This window comes from Hydra vulgaris, chromosome 15 (genome assembly GCF_038396675.1).
Source record: "Hydra vulgaris chromosome 15, alternate assembly HydraT2T_AEP".
NCBI lineage: Eukaryota > Metazoa > Cnidaria > Hydrozoa > Anthoathecata > Hydridae > Hydra > Hydra vulgaris.
This window is the reverse complement of record NC_088934.1, coordinates 1,883,284-1,903,844: the sequence shown is the minus strand read 5'-3', so window position 1 is coordinate 1,903,844 and position 20,561 is coordinate 1,883,284. Positions and strand designations below refer to the sequence as shown.

At 27.0% G+C, this 20,561-nt stretch overlaps 1 protein-coding gene across 1 annotated transcript in view; it reads left to right on the top strand.

Moving 5' to 3' along the window:
- Positions 1–19,046, top strand: part of LOC136072003 (ran-binding protein 9-like) — a 28,007-nt gene extending 8,961 nt beyond the window's left edge. Inside the window, exons 4-11 of the mRNA XM_065819337.1 lie at positions 1,117–1,307; positions 1,766–1,867; positions 4,210–4,292; positions 8,567–8,679; positions 8,916–9,380; positions 17,672–17,820; positions 18,354–18,465; positions 18,761–19,046. Coding sequence (XP_065675409.1) covers positions 1,117–1,307; positions 1,766–1,867; positions 4,210–4,292; positions 8,567–8,679; positions 8,916–9,380; positions 17,672–17,820; positions 18,354–18,465; positions 18,761–18,897 — 1,352 coding nt within the window. The 3' untranslated portion in view covers positions 18,898–19,046. The remainder of the gene's footprint in view (positions 1–1,116; positions 1,308–1,765; positions 1,868–4,209; positions 4,293–8,566; positions 8,680–8,915; positions 9,381–17,671; positions 17,821–18,353; positions 18,466–18,760) is intronic.
- The last annotated feature ends 1,515 nt before the right edge of the window (positions 19,047–20,561 follow it).

The window sequence follows — 20,561 nt, the reverse complement described above, 5'->3', positions numbered from 1 at the left end:
ACTAATAAGTAATGTACTGAGTACTATCTGTGCTTTGAGTCAAGTTCGTTAACAAATCCAAAAATGTCTGAAGTACCAAAAACTGTAAAACACAAAAAACCAGCATCATCACCAAGTTTTCTAAATCTATCATTTACTTGTATTCGTGGAATTCCAAGTAACTTCTGTTAAGTCTTATCGTTTACAAAGTTTACCAGACCTACTTGCTCTTTGTGAGACTAATTTGAGTTTTTCTCATATTGTGGTCTTAGTGTTGATGTTTATCTTCCTTTAATTCGTAAAAACTCCAATAGTCACATACTTGTTCTGAGCATTTACATTCATAAGAATTTTATTTATTTGAGAAACTAGGTTTGAATCCACACACTATTCTTTTATGTGCTTTCGTTTAGCACCACTTCACTCTATCATCTTTCTCTTTGTTCTATATCGCTCTCCTTCATCTCAAGACTGCACTTTTTTGATATTTCTTTTGATCAAATTGACTAAGCTTTTTTTCTCTATCTTTAAGCCAATATCATTATTGTTTGTGATTTAATTACTTATTACACTGAATGGCTTGGCTCTATTGTCAGTGACTCTGCAGGTAGTAAGGCCCACAATTTTTGCTTTTCTCAATCTCTAAGACAAATTGTCAACTTTCCAACTTGCTGTTATTGTAAATGCAGTTGAACCTGCTCTTTCTATCACTCTCTAATTGTCTCAAGGTTGCATCTATTTCTCTTTTCTACAAATACTATCATGGTTGATGCCCAAATGAGCATCAAAAATATCTCAAGTACTGTCAACCAAAACAAAATACAGAATGGTTCAATTGTGCAATTCCTTGCTTATTTGAAATAGATCAAGTTTTGACTCCCTCTCCCCTTTTCTTTAAAAAAAAAGTTGATTCAATAAAAAAGACTTATTTGCATTTAATTTATTAGATTGATTTAATAGCTTTAAATGTTTATTTTAACATTCAGTTTTTTGTTAATTTAGTTGCTGTTTATTGTTTTTTTAGTTAACAAGTTAGTTAGAGTTTAGGTTAAAATTTTTTTTATAATATATTGGTATTATGTATTATGTTCTTGTTTTTTCTTTAAATTAACAAATTTTCTTAAATTAACTAAATAGGTTGGGAAAAAGACTCTTATGGCTATCATGCAGATGATGGTCATTCATTTTGCACATCTGGTGCAGGTGAAGTTTATGGACCAACTTTTACAACTGGTGATGTTATTGGCTGTGGAGTTAATTTAATAGATCGAAATTGTTTTTATACAAAAAATGGTGTTAATCTAGGAATTGCTTTTAAAGATATTATAGTATGAATTTTTTTTATTTAAAAATACAATTTTTAGATTTAAAAAAAAAGAATAGTACTTATAATTATATATATTAATTAAAAAAAAAAAATTTTGTATTTTCAAAATATATATTTTTTTGAACTAGAATTTTTTTAATGACAAAATTTATAATTTTAATTATAAAAATTACATAATTAATGAAGTAATTCGTTCATGAAAAATCAAAAAATTTCCTTTTGTTTTAAGTTTTCTCAAAAATACTTATCTACAAAATTTTTATTAAATTTCAGTAAATAATTTTATTCAATTTTTTTTTTAAAGTTAACTTTTTAAAGTTAACTTTTTAAATTTTTATAAAGTTTATTAATTTTTCATTCAAATTCATCTTTTGAAAATATAGAATCTAATAATGTCATCTGAAAAAGGTAATTTTTATTTTAAATGTGTTTTGCAGAATTTTGATATAAATGTTTCAGCCAAACTTGTTTCCCACTGTTGGTTTACAAACACCTGGTGAAATAGTAGATGTAAATTTTGGTCAACAACCTTTTGTGTATGACATAAATGAAGTTAAAAAGGTTTTTTTTTTTTTTTTAAATTTATTGTTTTAGCATCTGATGTTTGATAAAAGAATACTAAAAAAATAACAACTTAGCTTTATAACTTAGTTTTTTTTAATATATTAATATAATTAATAAGTTCCATAAATTATTGAAATATGCATTTTAATAGTAATAGAAGTAGTAGTTTTTGCTGTCACTGGATAATCAGTGCTTCATACTATAACAGCTTGGTTTTTTTGTTATATTTGATGCAGCTAATTTGCAATGTTTGAACTAGACTGAGCCATGAAAGCCCACATACATTTCTGTTAAAAAAACTTTTTATAAAAGGAGGATAAGTAATAGAAACAAAAATGAACAGATGTTCAGAATAAACACAGATTTATTTTTAGAAGAAAAAACTTATATACAATTCATAATCAACAGTAAATTTATTGTTATAGTGTACATAAAACAAAATAGGACACCATAAGTAACCATAAATCTTTATTAAATACAAAAGTTTAACTTACTTTAAAACAAATATATGTATGCATAGATATACGCATAGATATAACAATATTTAAATTGAATGAATATAAAATGATAGGAGGTAAAAGATAAAGAAAAAATATTATTGCTTTTGTGTAATCATAATTTATGTAGTGGTGGTAATAAACTTCTCCTCAGTGTTGCCTTTATTATTATTGGCATTTCGAAGAGCCTCAGCACTGATACCTAGTTTATCCTGTCAGATAAACATCATCACCATTTATGCTTTACCCCATGATTTACGCATACTCCATACTGCAGTAAAAAAGGTCTTTACTAAAAACAGCCAAAACCCTAGCTTCCCCCAAATTTGTAAAGCACTAGTATTTTTGAAGAAATAATATGGATAGTGAGAGATGTGAATTTAATACTAAATAATATAACAAATTTAAAATAAAATAAAATATATAAATAAAATAAGATAAATATATAGAATAAAATATAAATTAAAAAAAAAAATTTTTTTTAACAAAAATGACAAAAAATAATAGACTAAAATGTAAACAATAATATAAAATAATAAAAAAAAAAAACTGTAAAATTTCTAATAGAAAACCACAAAATACTTAACTGCACTACCAATGTGATAAATGCTGTGAGATAAAACTTTATTATAAACACAACAAGTTGCTAAAATTGGAGCTTATTAGATACATAAACTCAAGCCGATAAGATATAGAAATATATATAAATTTATAAAAATAACAAAACCATACAAAAATTAAAAAATTATATATGTATAAAAAATGACAACCTTAAAACTAACATTTTTACATATGAATTGATAAAACATCATGTTTGATATAATACTACAGACTTCGGCAGGAGTAAATGAGAATGAGAGCGGAGAAAAGCCTAAAATTAACAGCCAAGCAATGCAAGCTGCTCCTCTAAACAGCTTCTTACGAGAACTTTTGGTTTTTGCTCAAGCTACTGTTTATTCATTAAAAAAATTGCTAATTAATTTCATAATTTGGTTTTACACTTATTACAAGCATATATTTGTAACATTATTGTTACAAGAATATATACTTAAGAAGCGTCATTTATTGTGCTGTGAAAAAATTCTTTAGACGAGTGTTATCTTTGTGTTTTCGCATTAGCTACCCATTTATTTGTTAACAACATTACTTGTTTGATAAAAAGTTTAACAAGGAGCTATAAAATATTGTAATAGAATCCAGGCATTGTAAGAATTATCACAGCAATTAAAAATTCCACGAAAAAAGTTAATAATATATTAAAGTAATTAATATATAAAATATATAATTTATTACATAAAATTTATAACATAAAAATTGCTATGCAATAATTTAGAGTCTAATAATTTTATATTTATCAAATAGTCCAATCTAATCAAAAACATTCGCATTTCAATCGGCACTCTTTTTTAATTATTTTGTTTTGCAACAACTATGCCTTTTAAAAAGCATTGCAGTGTATTATGCAATAGTTTTTTTTTTATTATGCAATATTTTTTTTTTTAAATGAATTTGTGTTTTTTATTTTAATTACAGCTATAATTTTTATTGAGAGAAAAAGTTTTGCAACAGCCGTATTTTCGCTCCTGTAAACCATTTTAAGGGAATGTGGGCAAGAGTGAGAGCTAAAGCTCTCGCTTCCTGTTGAGGCCTGATACTATTTATTATTATTAAAAGTGATATTTCTTTTTAAGTAAGAGCCATTATCAAGCTAAATTACTTGTTTCACCAATGTTACATGCACAATTTTTCAGCAAAAATATAAAATTATTATGGGCCTTTATATCAACTAATTGTAAACTAATTTTTTATAAAATTTATATATAATAAAAATTTTAATAATAGGAAATGCAGTCAAATGTCATGAGGTCTATTGTGCAGTTTCCGGTATCAACTTCAGAGGCAGCTTGGCAATCAATTATTCAGAAGTAACCAGTTTAAAAATTATAATTTTTATTTTTTACCACTTAATAAAAGAGTTGTAGTGCTTATTAAAAATTATTTAATTAATTTGATTAATTAAATTTTACAATTATTTTACATATGTTCATATATATGTATATATATATATATATATATATATATATATATAAATATATATATATATATATATATATATATATAGTTCTATAGTTTGTTGGCTTTAGGAAGAGCGGAAGGAAAAAAGTGATTCTTACGCCAACACATACGTCACTTTTAATTACTTTTGACTTTCGTCCAACATTTCCGTGTTGGACGAAAGTAAAAACCATTAATTTAATTACAAATTAATCGTTTTTTAAAAAAACCACAAAAACGCAAATTTAATTGACCAGAATGTTTTTAAAAACATTCTGAATGTTTTTATAACATTTTGAATGTTTTTAACAATATAAACAATGTTTTTATTTTTATTTTTTTTTAATAAAATGTTTTTATTTTTATTTTTTTTAATAAAATGTTTTTACTTTTATTTTTTTTACTGTAAATCATGCGCGGAGTGTTGCTACATCGACTATCTTATAGCCTGACTCGCAAGGGAGTGCTGCTACATCGACTGACAAATAGCCTGACTCGCAAGGGAGTGCTGCTACATCGACTGACAAATAGCCTGACTCGCAAGGGAGTGCTGCTACATCGACTGACAAATAGCCTGACCCGCAAGGGAGTGCTGCTACATCGACTGAGGGTTTGGTTGGGGCAGGCAGTCAATCATTATTAAAAAAAAAAAAATTCCGGTCTTGCATTTTAATTTTTACTTTTTGTCAACAAAATATCGAAAAAACTTTTGGACAACATCTAAGGGTTCTATATATATATATATATATATATATATATATATATGTATCAGCCCTTGGAATTAGGAAAAATGAGGTTGGCAATTATTTGCTGACCTTAATCTGCTAAATGTTGGCATCAGGTCAGCAAAAAAATTTTGTACTAAGGTTTTACCATTAAACACAGAAATAAGGTCGGCAATTTTTTCAGACCTCAAACACTTCCAGGCCGGCACCGCCGAATGTCGACCCTAATTTTGATATATATATATATATATATATATATATATATATATATATATATATATATATATATATATATATATATATATATATATATATATATAGAAGTAAATGCTAGATCTTAAATGCTATCTCTAGATCCTAAATGCTATCTGTTTACAGAAGTACTCTGTAAACAGATAGCATTTAAGATCTAGAGGATTAAAAAAGCTATGAGGCATAAAAATAGTCTTATATTTTATCAAGTAAAAACCAACTTACTAACACATTACAAACGAAAACTCACTTAAAACTACACTCAAAAAATATTTTACTTAAAAACATTGGTGCCTATGCAGATGTAAGAAAATCCATACCAATGTCCAAATGTTGGCTAACAAGATTAAGATGGTGTAGGTTTCAGATCAGGTTCAAAATCAATATATCACCCTGCTATTGATTATTTGTAATACAGTAGTATTGTAAGTAAATAACAAGTTGTAGCATTGTATTACTTGTAATACCTGCTTCGTCTCTTGCTGCCTTTTAAGAATTATTTTTCTAGGATTATTTTTGAGTAAAGACTAGAGTAAATATAAAAAAAACTCTCAGCCTGGGCAGGATGTAGTTAAAATCTGCCTGGGCAGATTTTAACTGCATTCTGCTATTTTCTTGTAAAAAGCCTTACAGGCAAAAGCTCAAGGAATTAGCAGAAAAAGCCTAATGACTAGCCTTGTTCATCTTTTTTTTATCTACCAGACTGACACAGGTGTAACCCCGTGTTACAGGATTACACCCATGTTGTTTTCAGCTTACAATGATGAATGCTGGATCTTCTTAGCTTTACTCATGATTTTTTGCTTGTGTCTCCTTGAACTCTTCCTTTTATTGTCTAATGAGATAGTACAATACTAAAACTCAGTTTTTATAGTTCTAAGGCTGACTGGTAATGATCTTTCCCAAACTCTGTAGCAGCACTCAGAAGAGGTGATTCCATCAACAGCTGTAAAATGTTAAAGTTTTAACAGTTTTTTTTTTTGCATGGATAGTGTCCATGTTAGTGCTTATAGTGGGCATTGTTAAGACCATATAAAAGTCCTTTGTTAGGACTTAGTTAGCAGAACTTGGGCAAGTGCACAGCTCACCACTCGAGGAAACATGCATTGTTTATGATTGAGTCAAGTTTTCTAATACCTTAAAACATGACTAAAAATACCTAGAAACTTTAAACATAAAAAACATTACCCCCACCTTATGGTTTCAATTTTTCTTTTACAATTAATCATGGTGTTCGAAGTAACTTTTTATCAGTTAAATTTTACCACCTGTAAAATACCTCATTTGTTAAAGCGTTTAGTTAATCTTTGATCGAGTCTAATTTTCTAATAACGTAAAACATGACTAAATTAACCTAAAAATGTTAAACATAGAAAATCATTAGCACCACAGACGCAATGTTTTATTGGTTAAATCTTACCTCTTAAGATCTTTGGATCATCGGTTTTGACAGTTATTATTCTTTGAGCTGCAAATACCCCAATAGTATCGTGCTTGGCTTGGGTGTATACTTGCAATTTAATTCACCTAATTGCTTTGAAAGTAGGTTTGAATCCTCTGACCATTTATTTATGTAGTACCATTGAGCACTTGCCTTCACTCAATTACTTTTTTCTCCTTGTTCCTTATTGTTCTCCTTTTGCAATATTTTTTATGTTACTTCTGAACAAATTGAGTCAACTCTTCAGCTTCTTATTGTTATAATTGGCTACTTTAATTCTTATCTTACTGAATGTCTCTGTTACCACTGACCATGCTGGCACTAACTAACAAACATTTTTTCTCAATCTCTTACTCAGATTAACTTTGTAACACAATTTCCAGTCAACTCTTTACACTCACTCCAAACATGTCACTTCAAACCCTTCACTACTTGATTTGTGTCTTGTCTCTAAACTAAGAAACTGAGCCCAAGCTGGTTCTCGTTTGGGTTGTTTGAACTTTGCTATGATCTCATTAAGACTTCTCTTACTTCTTCTTCAGACTCACCTCTTTGCACTTTTTACTACTATCTTTCTATGATTTCTTTTAGGATTTTCTTGATGGCGGCCCTTGGATGCCTTTTGTCACTCCAATAATTCGGTTTTCTATATTATCTCCTGAATTTTGTTCTTTTATATTATCTCAACAGTTTTAAGTCAAGTTTCACTCTACCATGTGGTTTTCTTGCTATTTTCAATTGTAATAGTTTCTTTCATATTTTTTACAAAAACTCTTGAGAATAAACATCTCTTTATAATTCAAGAATCATTAACATAGGAAAGTCTTACATTCCATCTCTAATACATGAGCCTGATCTTATTAACTCTCTCAAAGATGAAACTGTTTGCAAATAACTTTTCCTTTAATATGCAGTAGTGGTGTAGTGGTAGAGCACTTGTTTCATGGGCAAGAAGTTCTGAGTTTGATCCCCACAACATCCCTAGCAGTATCAGCTTGTTTCTCTGTGCAGCAGCTTTGTTCGTCAAGGAGTTAAAGAGTTTGTAGTCATTAGTACACATACTTATTGATTGAAAATCCATTTCAGCAATATTTGTTGCGTGTCCACACAGCTTGTATACTCAAACTGTGGGTGTAAAAATGAAAATAAGACTTGTTGCTCTCCTCAGCTCAATAATCTGATTCAAATGAAGCTGTCCAAATAAGATCCGTATATAGCCTAAAGCAAGAACAAAATACCATAAAGAAGAGTTTTAACCAAAGTTTGCAATAATTTTGTTAAATCTGTGCACAAAATGCAAGGCTTGCAAAATAATACAGGCATAATATATTAAATACTAGTTTAAATGTGTATTATTGTTGCACTAATTTCGATTTATCACAGTTTAGCTATTAATAATTTTTATTATCATATTCAATAACATTTTTATATACAACTGTATGTTTTAATGTCATCAAAATCAAAGATTTATTTTCTTGTGAATAAATAAAAAGTTAGTTTAATACATTTTTTAGTTTCTAGTTTATGATTTGTAACATTTTTGGTCAATCTATTTTTCATCTAAAATTTAAAAATACCATACCTCAGATATTTTTTTATATCATAAAAAAATTATTATATATATAATATATAAAATTATAAAATATTGCAACAAAATTATAAAATATTGCAAAGTGTATATTTAAAAATTAAGTTTTTTGTTTTGTTGATTTAAAAATTTTTTCAGAGTTGTGGCAGGATACCTTGTGCATTATGGCTATTGTTCTACAGTTGAATCTTTTGCAAAAAGTACTGGGCAGAGTATTGGTGAAGAACTTATATCAATTCGCAACAGGCAAAGTTGGTGTTTATATTTTATAATAGTTATCGTAACCATTATAATTAGTGTCATAGTTTTCCAATTATGATAAGGATTTTACTTGTTTTTATATTTTTTATATTTATTTTTTTATTTTATATTTCTGATGAAAAAAGTCAATTTAAAACTACTTAAAGAAATAATATAAAAATTGAAATAATATAATAGTCAAGTGTAAATCTACTTGATTGATTGGCTTTATTGTTTAAATATTTAGAAATACAAAAGTTAATATTATCTGGTAGAATAAGTGAAGCCATAGAGACTATAAAAACCTTTTTTCCAAATTTATTGGAAAAAAATCCAAGATTAGGTTTCCAACTTAAATGCAGACAATTTATTGAAATGGTTAGTGGTTGTGATGGGGAAGTCAAATCTCAGTCACAGTCGTTTACACATCCACAATCTCACAGCCCAAACAGAATACGAAGTACTCCTTCTAGTCCAATGCATAGTAGTTTGAATGCATCAAGTAGTAAAAATCATGAAACAAATAGAATTAGTTATATTGAAAATGGAGAAAAAGTTTTGCATGAAAATGGATCTCTGAATAACGGTAATGGCTGCTCTGATATGATAGTTGATGAATACATAAGTAATGGTGTTGACCATTATAATGACAGTCCTATGGATGAAGATAACCGGCCTCATAGTATATCAGTGATAACATCTATTTCAAAAGGTAGTGAACGTTTTAGTTTTTTTTTAAATATCTTATAGTTATCAGGTGTTGGTTGTTATTATCAATATAAAGTTTTAACTATTATTTATATATAAAAATGTTTTATGAGGGTGTGAACAAGGAAGTAATTATGATGGTCTTATATGGTGGTTAAATATGGTAGTGAAAATTAGTGTTCTTAGTAATACCACTGGCAACCTGGTGGGGAACAATATTGTGACCTCTTTTGCAAAAAGCTGAAAGCACTGTACTATGCTCATGCACAAGGGATTACACCATTATGTAACTTACTTTCTCTGAGGTATTTTAAGGTTGTAAAAAAAAGTTCTAGAATGATGAGAGTTGATAAAAAAATTAGGACTAATAGAATAGTTTTTTGCAAAAAAAAATTTTATGCATATTTGTATAAGCATTGAATTTGTTTTTATTTTGTAAAAAATGGCAGAAAATATCTTTTTGTAAAAAAAAAAGGTGTCTAGTTTTTAATAGAGTTTAAATATTACACAATTACACTCAGTTAGAAATGTTTACAATTTTTAAGAAAATATTTTAATATCTTCAGATGCCACTAGAGATACAAAAATAGTTTCTGTCAAGATTGTTAATGCTTTCACTTGTGATCACTGTTACAATAATGAAATAAAACTAATCAAAATTTTAAAAACCAAACATTATGTGACCAATGATTACAGCAGTGTTTAATAATAGTACATTACTTATGTAAAATTATAATTGTAACTTTATTAGTTGTTATGTTGCAAATTACAATTCCATCAGAATTAGTTACCACAACTTCTAGCAGTATTATTTATCACAACCTCTAGCAATATTAATTACCACAACTTCTAGTAATATTATTTGCCACAACTGCTTTTTTTTTTTTTCTGTGATCAGTTCATTTATTTTCTAAACTCTCAAATAAATAGCAGATATAATATAATTATTAGTTGATTTACTTTTGCTATTTATTAATAAAATAAAATTAAAGAAAATTTTAATGGCAAAGTTATCTTGTGCTGCAGTGGCAGCAAGGAGAAAGTCAGCTTGTCTTATTTTGGGTTCACCGGTAGATTTATGTGAAACTGTCTTGCCAACTTACAAACATGTATGGTTTAACTTACAAATATGCATGGTTTAACTTACAAACATGTATGGTTTAACTTACAAACATGCATGGTTTAACTTACAAACATGCATGGTTTAACTTACAAACATGCATGGTTTAACTTACAAACATGTATGGTTTAACTTACAAACATGTATGGTTTAACTTACAAACATGCATGGTTTAACTTACAAACATGCATGGTTTAACTTACAAACATGCATGGTTTAACTTACAAACATGTATGGTTTAACTTACAAACATGTATGGTTTAACTTACAAACATGCATGGTTTAACTTACAAACATGCATGGTTTAACTTACAAACATGCATGGTTTAAAAAAAATCCTCTTTTTGTTTTTTTTTGAAAAAAACCACAAACCTTAGTTCCTAATGCTTTTGTTAATGCCAATGTTTTTTCCCAATGCTTTTATTAACTCCTCGTCTCTGTCTGTTAACATCAAATCTTCGCAGTCAATTTTTGAGTCACTTCCTGATGAAAGATTTTCTTCAAGTTTTGCATACATACTCTTGCTTGGCGACAGTAAGATATTCAATAATTAGTTTTGCAATAATTAATTTAGTTAATTTTAATTAAGTTTATTTTTTATATGGGAAGAAGAATTTTTAAAACAAGTATATTATTTGTACCTACTTATATGCATGTTTAACTTATTTGGATAAGGCGTTGAGCTCATAAACGAAATGTTCAATCCAGACCCGCTTTGTCCTGAATTTTTTTTCTTTTTTAAACACGCATTCAGCTGAATGTTAATAAAATAAAATAGTAATATCAGAAAAAAATTATTGCAAAATTTGTGTTTTAATAACATATAAAAAGCATCGGGTTTTAAAAATTCCTTTTTTTAATTTTACTTGTTGTGTTTAAATTCTTTTTTCTTTAGATAAGTTGTGTTTATTTAATTTTTTTAATCAAAAAAAGCAGTATTTTACTTGAGTAAATTATATTTTCTTTCTTACTTCTATAGTTCAGCAATCAATGACATCATTATTTAATGCTCTTTGTTTGAAAACATTTAATAATGATTGTTTAATTTCAAGTTAAGAAACAGTTAAGAATGGGAGTAAAAAAAGCTTTGCTGCTTTTTTTACTCCCATCTTGTCATCCCCACCATGATCCCCTGAGTTCGATCCCCACCACGATCCCTGGTAGTACTGTGCTCAACTTGTTTTACTGCGCAGCAGCCTTTTTTGTCAAGTTTCTTGTTTCGGAGTTATAGAGTTAAGAGAGGGTTATAACCACAATTAAGTAGCCTCCTCGTCTGCAGTGGCCATCTCGGCCTTGGGGAGGTGAATTAACAAAAAATAATAATAATAAAATAATAGCTTTTATCGAATGGATCAGATTTGGCTTTGAACTTGAATATTATTGGTAACAAGTTCTTGAATATTTATTTTATATTTTATTGAATATATTTTATTTATTTGTTTGATAAAAATGAGATATCAACTCTTTCAAAGTTTTAACACTTTTTGTTTGATTTCCTGTGCAAAAAAATCTTGTGCAACTTATCTAGATTGACTTCAATTGGTTTTACTATTTTTAATAAACCTGCATTTTAATTTGTTTTCTTTCTTTGTTTCACTTTATTTTCTTCCTTTGTTTTCTCTGTATTTCATTTTGTTTTTCTGCATTATCACTTACTTTTCTTCCGATCGTTGGATTCAAGTCCAATGATGCTTCAGTTATTGAATTTTTCAAGTGAATAACCGAAAACCAAAATTTCAATTGAATGGTTTTTGTTTAATTTAGATAAATAGCATTTTTGGTATTTTTCAACAAATATTTTACTATTTCTAAATGAAATTTTAAGCCCATCATTTAATTTTTTACTTAGTTTATATCTGCTTCTTAAAAATGTTAAAACCACAAATAATCAAACCTTTTAATGCACAGTATATTTTGAATCTTGGATGTCTGAAAAGGTTTTGTTTAAAAAAACATTTGGTTGAATAGAAAGGTAATTGAGTAAAAGAAGGATAAAATTTTGTGAATGTAAATGGTTTTAGTTTTTTATAGACTTTCTATGATTAGTTTTATTATTCCTATTAATTATTTATTTGTGTTATAACAATTTTTATTTATAATATAATAATATAATAATTTATTTGTGTATAAACAATTCGTTATTATTATCTGAGATAGAAAGATGTCATCAAAAAAAAAATAGTATACCTGATTTTTCGGTTTGTTTTGTTTGCGGCATATTTTCCTTTTTGGTTGATCAGTAGTCAATGCATATATATATATATATATATATATATATATATATATATATATATATATATATATATATATATATATATATATACATATTTTTTTTAAAGACATCTTCGCTTCCCACAAGGCTGCAAGCAACCACTATTAGAGTTGGGAGTTACTGGAAGAGAATAGATGAAATTTATAGAGCAAGATAATAATAAACAAACGATTTAAAAGATTGCAAACTATATGAATCAGGAAAACAAGATGATGGAACCGAATTCCGAAGAACTGATGTTCAATGAAAAAAACTAGACAAATAAGAATTTTTGGAATACTTAGGAACAGCCACAGTAAAAGGATAAGACTTTATTGAATGAGGATTAACACAAGAATGAATTTGAGTAGATGGTACAAGAAATGCTAGCTCTTTAGAGCAGCATTATAGTATTTATAGAAAAGAGAAATAGAGAGGCAACACAACAATGTGGTAATAGTTGGTGGTTGCCTGCAAGAGTAAGTCCAACTATGTTTACAATGCGCTTTTGTGCCTTGTTTAAAAGAGAAATGCCATAATTGGAAGATCTGCCCCAGATATGGCAACAGTATTCCATACAATGATGGATCTAAGGTTTATAGAGATAAAGAGTAAAATAAGTAACGAGTATGATAAAGAGATGCAACATTAGTAGATGCTAGTTTTGCAATCGATCCCATCGATATGAAAAAGAAATGATAAGTAATAGCCATTTAAAAACAACCTTTGGTAACAACCATATTTAATTTTTAATTTGGTTTGATATATAATGAGGTTTTGGAAAAAGGTAATGATGAAGAAGCTCTGAGAGTTTAAATGTTCTAATTACACTGAACATTATCAAACATAAGTTATTATATATTATATCTGATTTATTAAACATATGTATTTGAAAGTAAAATTGAATATTATATATTATACGAAGATTAATAATACAGCTACAGGGGCTATTCTAGAAAAATAATTTGGGTGGCGGTATCCCCTGTTCCATTGGGGAATTTGCAGTTTGCAGGCATTTTTTTGCAAAAAAAAAAAAATTTGCCTGAATAAGGTCCTCAATTTTTGAATTTGGGTGGCGACCAAATACTGTCGGCGCTGTCAAAATGGACTAGATCAGCCTCTGAGTTATTACTGCAATTAGACATACAGTTTCAAACACTGCTTCAGCTGCAATTGCTTCAGGATTTTAAAAGATTTGATGGAAGCTAAAATAGCTCTAGAATAAGCTCTTTTTTTATTGCTGGACAAAAACAAAGTGCGTAGAGCTAAAGATTAATTTATGTCAGAGTGTCAGATTTTTACAGAGAATAGATTTGTGTCTGAAGATGTGTTGTCTTTGATGAAAGACAACACATCTTCAGCTTTAAGCCTTCCGAACATACAGAAAATAAAATATTTCAATTGTCTATTTTGCATGGTGTTGAAGATAGCTTAAAGTTCATTGGTTGTGATAGCACAGCTACAAATACAGGTGTTATAATGAAGGTGTTATCCATTGTTTACAGATAAATTAGAAAGAAAATTAGAATGGCTCATATGTTCTCTTCACAAAAATGAATTTTGCTTTTGGTATTTAATAGAAGAGCTTGATTGGAAGTCAACCTCAAAAACAGGATTTTCTGGACCCATTGGTATATGGCTTTCTAAGGTTACTGAAATGAAAAGAAATTATAGTTTCAACCAATATTTATAGGTTTAATTGAAGTGAGAAAATAACAAGAGTTATCTTTAGATCAAAAATATGCTCATAAAATACGCCAGACAATAATTTCAGGAACTCATACTGAAGGTTTGGCTAACCAAAAACCGACACTTTAGTCCATTCAAGGTGGCTTAACACTTTCTTACTTTTATTGTGGATATGTAATCATGGATTAGAGAGAGACGACCAAAGAAACTTAAAAATTAATTTTTAAGTTCTTGTATCAGTAAATCTTTAAGATGTCAAAAAAAAGACATTAGTTTCTTATATAACTAAATTTACAATTACTGTAAATTTAGTTATATAAGAAACTAATTTTCAGAAGGATCTTTATGCTTTTAAATAAGTGCATTCACATTAAATATTTACCTAAAATGTTATAGTTATATTTGAAAACAAAACCAGCTTTTACTTTCCTGCTGTAAATTGAAAGTAGTTTAAAAATATCAGTTTGGTTTAAATTGATATTTTTTCAAATGGTTTAAACCATAGTTTAAACCTATCAACCCTGCAAGCATGTCATGTTAAGTTATCTCTCCTTGATGCAGTTATCTCTCCTCGATACAGTTATCTCTCCTTGATGCAGTTATCTCTCCTCGATGCAGAAAATAGAGTAGAAGACTAACTTTTTTGAAAGAAATATCTAAAAATTTGGTATCTAAAAAAAAACTCATTGACACGGACTTATACTATTACGTATATTGAATCTCAAGCAATATCATTAAGTGGCTTTCAGAATTCAAGTTTTCATTTTCCATCTCCACAGTCTGACTCTGATGATACTGTTATTTGGATTGGAATATTTAGAGTGTCTCAATTTCCTCAGATTCAGATGCTGATTATTTAGACACAGCGGAAGACCAAGAGACCGCAGCGAGACCGCAAACAAAGTTTGAAAGATTAGAAAAGAATTGAAAAGATAAGACTAAACAAATGAATCACATCATTTTTTGCACAAGGCTGCGATAGAGAGGGTATTTCAAGCAGAGGTGCATTTAGTGCACTTGAAGATATGAACATAATTTCAAAAGGAGATCAATCTAAAGTAATTGATAAAAATTAAGATTTTTATCAATTACTTAAGGGTAAAGGTACTGGTTCCTGTACTAAAACATGTAGTTTTAGTCAGGGCCTTATGGATGGTCGGAATCAATCAGAAAAGAAATTAAATTTTGTGATACCTTGCCAATAGTTAATTGCATTCTTGTCTTTGCCAAAAATAGACAAAAAGTCGCTTAGTTGATTAAAAATACTTACTTAAGATTTGCACAGCAGTATCTAAAAATTATTTCCATCCGGTTTTGGCTAACCAAAATCCTGGAAAACTTAACTATGCCTAGTGGGTAGCCACTGCAAATAGAGTATTTTTGTATTATATTGGATGTAGCGGACCATTGCAGTGACTGAAAGAAGTAAAATGACTTTTTAAAGTTTACTGAAAATTGAGTCATGTCCAGATTCTAGTATTTATGTTTATGTACTGTCAATTTTTCAAAGGTGTATTCAATTAGTGTAATTGAAAAGCGTTTTCCAATGTTCATAATAATTTAAAAGTGCTTCAACAGTCATTTCTCATGCTAGCTGCAAACTTTTTTAATTGACTGAATTGCTTGCTTGGGATTTTTTAGAAAATCATAACATTTTTCACACATTACAGATCAAATAAAAGAACTGTTAACAATGGCATAAAAACTAAATCCATTCAGTGTTGTAAGTCTTGAAATCACTTCTTCAATTGGTTGGTATGGGAGTTTTTTGTTGTTTCTTTCTTGATCCCATGCTTTTTGTGTAGGCGATACTGCATTGCAGTTGTGGAACTTTTTTGGTATTTTTTGTAATTCAGTGTTTTTTCTTTGTTTAAGGTGTAGTCTTACTAAATGTATGACATTTTGGCCAAATGCAAATCAATAAATACCACAATAAATATCACAAGAAAGCAGTAATGTCTTTTTTAAAATTTTCAGACAATATTTAATCTAAAGAAATTTTAACCAAAAGTTTTCAAACAAATCTTATTTGATAGGAAAGTATTATTTGATAGAAAATATTAATTTTTTAATTCAACTTTTAAATTATTGATTAAGCAATTTTAAACCTTTGAAAATATTTTAAAGCATTTTTGAGCATAATTGTTCAGCCGTGTTCATTTTTTAGATTTTTGTTAGAGAGACAAATAAATGAGGTGGAATGAATGAGACAAATAAATGAGGTGGAAGAGTTCTGATTAACATAAAGGAAAACAATATACACAACATTATGAATATGATTTGTGCATTTTTGACGGTGATAAACAAATCATAAAATTTTAAACATTACGAAAAACAATACTTTATAAGATGTGGCTGAAAATCTAAGCTTTTTTTTATAGCAAAATAATATTTTCCAAGGTACGAAAGAAAAGAAAATTAGTTTCGTAATTAGAGATTTCAAATGAATTGTTTGATTTATAATATTGTATAAATCCTTATTTACCAACATAATTTTACTGGTAAAATGATAAAACAGTTTTACCTATTTACTGGTAAATTTTTAGTAAAGGCTCAACACCGTAAATTTTAGGTAAAAGCTTAACCCAGTAAATTTTTGGTATCAGCTCAATCCCATATTTTTTTGGCAAAAGTTTAACCCTATTTCAGACAGAGACACATGAATCAGTTATAGTTAAAGTTTAAACAGAGTAATTTTTCCACTCTAAACTTTGATTGCATATTATGGATTGCAGAGCTTGTTTGCAAAAAACTGACACTTTTTTTTTCAAAAAAAAAAACAAAAAAACAAGATAAGATAAAAATCAAAACAGGCAAAAATTTATTAATTTTTAAAATTAATAGTCATGTTTTTTAAATATATGTTTAAAAAAAAAATTATTTGAAAAAACTGTAAAAAAAATTTTTTTCTTTAATGTTAAAAAAAGATTAATGCGTGAAAATTTAAAAAAATATTTATATAAATGATTTTATATAAAGTTGTATAAGAGTTCGCTTCTTTTGAGTACCAGGTTGACATACTTTTGATGAAATTTTTTTCGGATAATATAAGAGACCCGTCAAATATTCAGGACACTTAAAATAATTAAACCGCATAAAATAATTTTTATTGAAAAAATTTTTAAATCCATTTTATTTTATTATATAGAAAAAACCTATGGGTGGTCGCAGGAGAAATAAAGTAATTTTTACTTACTAGTATGTATGTATGAATTTTTTTTTTATGGTGCTGCAGAATCAGTACCATTAATGCGTCAACTTTGTGGTGGGAATTTGGTAGCTATTGAAAAGCTTCTTGTGTTTGGTAAGTTATTGCAAAATTCATATAAAGAAATGGTAAATGCATCTGGTGTTGAACATGAAGCTGACAAGTTACTTTTAAAGGTAATAGATTTTATTTGAAAATTTATGAAAAGCTCATATGAAGACATATATTTTACATTCTTACCTGTCAGTCAATGTACACTATTGCAATGTTATCATCATTGGCGTGATATAAAAATGAAAGTTTATACATTGACTGACATGTTTGAGTGCAAACGAATAACTAAGAATAACTGAAATTTTAATGGCAAAATTAGAACAAAAAAAATATTTAGAATAAAAAATCAGTAAAATTTGGGTGGGTTTCGTAATGGGCTTCCTGCTGACAAATGCAATTTCTTGAATTCTGGCATGGAATCTTTTATTTCCCCTCAATGATTCCAAGTCAAGCCTCCTCACTCTTCTCCATAGTTTTCCTCTCATTGTGGTGGTTTGACTATATTTAATAAATGAAAAAATTATTTTTTGTCTTTACTTTCAGTTTCTCATTTTTAATTTATAGTTGAGGTTTTATCAATTTTTGAATTTTGTAAACTTTAAGTTTTTTAATTTGCTATAATTTTTTTTTTCTATTTGTGATATTTGCATTTTAGGATTCATTTAGTTTATTAGCATACAATAATCCTTATGAAAGCCCAGTCAACAAACTTTTAGAACCTGTAGAAAGAGAAAACATTTTTGCATTAGTCAATACTGCTATATTAGGTATATAATAATATTTGCAATATATTAAGTGTATGGGACTTGTATAAATTTTACAACATTTATATATATGTGTCTATTTATATATATATATATATATATATATATATATATATATATATATATATATATATATATATATATATATATATATATATATATATATATATATATATATATATATATATATATATATATATATATATATATATATATATATATATATATATATATATATGATTTTTTTAATCTAAAAGTTTCAAAAAATTATGTAATTACTTTTTTTTTCTGTTACTAGAAAATGAAAATCTTCCTGGTAAACCATCACTAGGAGTAGCTATTGCACAAGCAAAACTTTGTTTAAAAACGATGGCAAAGCATGGTTTGGGAGCGTGTGCAATGGTAAAAGTGGAAGATTTCTTTTGTGAAAAATAATGTCCAACAGATTTTTGTTTATGTAAACATGTATATATGTGTTATTAAAAAACTTTTTAAAAAACACTTGTTTTGTTATTGTAAATTTTTATTGTATTTTTATTATGAATATATTGTACCCTAAACTAATTAAATACGTTGTACCCTAAGCTAGTTAAATACATTTTACTATAAATTAATAAAAATCAATGTACACAAACAAGCAGTACATTTTGTTACAACATTTTGTTTTAAAATTTTATTTTTTTTACCATCTATTTTGCTATTTTGTATTTTAGTGATATAAAATTTTTACCATTTTTTTTCTTACAAATAATTGTGAAATTTTTTTATACTTTTTTGTTTTATATACTTTTTTGTTTTATGTTTTATTTTTTTGATATAATCATTAATTCAATTATTATTTTTTTTCAATATATATACTTATATGTATTTATGTATGTAAGTATGTATGTATGTATGTATGTATGTATGTATGTATGTATGTATGTATGTATGTATGTATGTATGTATGTATGTATGTATGTATGTATGTATGTATGTATGTATGTATGTATGTATGTATGTATGTATGTATGTATGTATGTATGTATGTATGTATGTATGTATGCATGCATGCATGCATGCATGCATGTATGTATGTATGTATGCATGTATGTATGTATGTATGTATGTATGTATGTATGTATGTATGTATGTATGTATGTATGTATGTATGTATGTATGTATGTATGTATGTATGTATGTATGTATGTATGTATGTATGTATGTATGTATGTATGTATGTATGCATGTATGTATGTGTGTATGTATGATTGTATGTATGTATATATGTTTGTATGTATGTATGTATTTTTCTAACTATGTACATGTATGTAATTATATATGTATGTATTTACATATGTATGTATTTATGTATATATTTATGTATTAGCAATCATCAGCACATGAATACACACATATATATATAAATATACATCCATGCAAACATACACACATGCATACACATATAATCATATATGTGTGTATGTGATTCCATAATTTTTGTCTAGTGATACCACATTTCAGTTGTTGAACTTAAGTATATCTTATAGTATATTTCTACATAAAATCTTAAGTATAAAATTAAGTTTTATAGTTATTTAAAAGGTTTGTTTTAATAATTATATATATATATATATATATATATATATATATATATATATATATATATATATATATATATATATATATATATATATATATATATATATATATATATATATATATATATATATATATATATATATATATATATATATATATATATATATATATATATATACACACAAACATTCATACATAAATATATTTATATATTTTTCATGAAACACTGTGTTTCATTAATTTTCTGATGAGTCTTTATTGATGAAAACACAGTGTTACAAAATTTTTGTTAAGTGATTTTCTACTAATTTATATATATATATATATATATATATATATATATATATATATATATATATATATATATATATATATATATATATATATATATATATATATATATATATATATTATATATCTATCAGCAAGTTCTTTATTACTTACATCAAATGGTGGTTTAGATTTAGGCTGACAGTATGTGTTTTAAGGCAACAATTAATCCTTCAAAATATAAATAT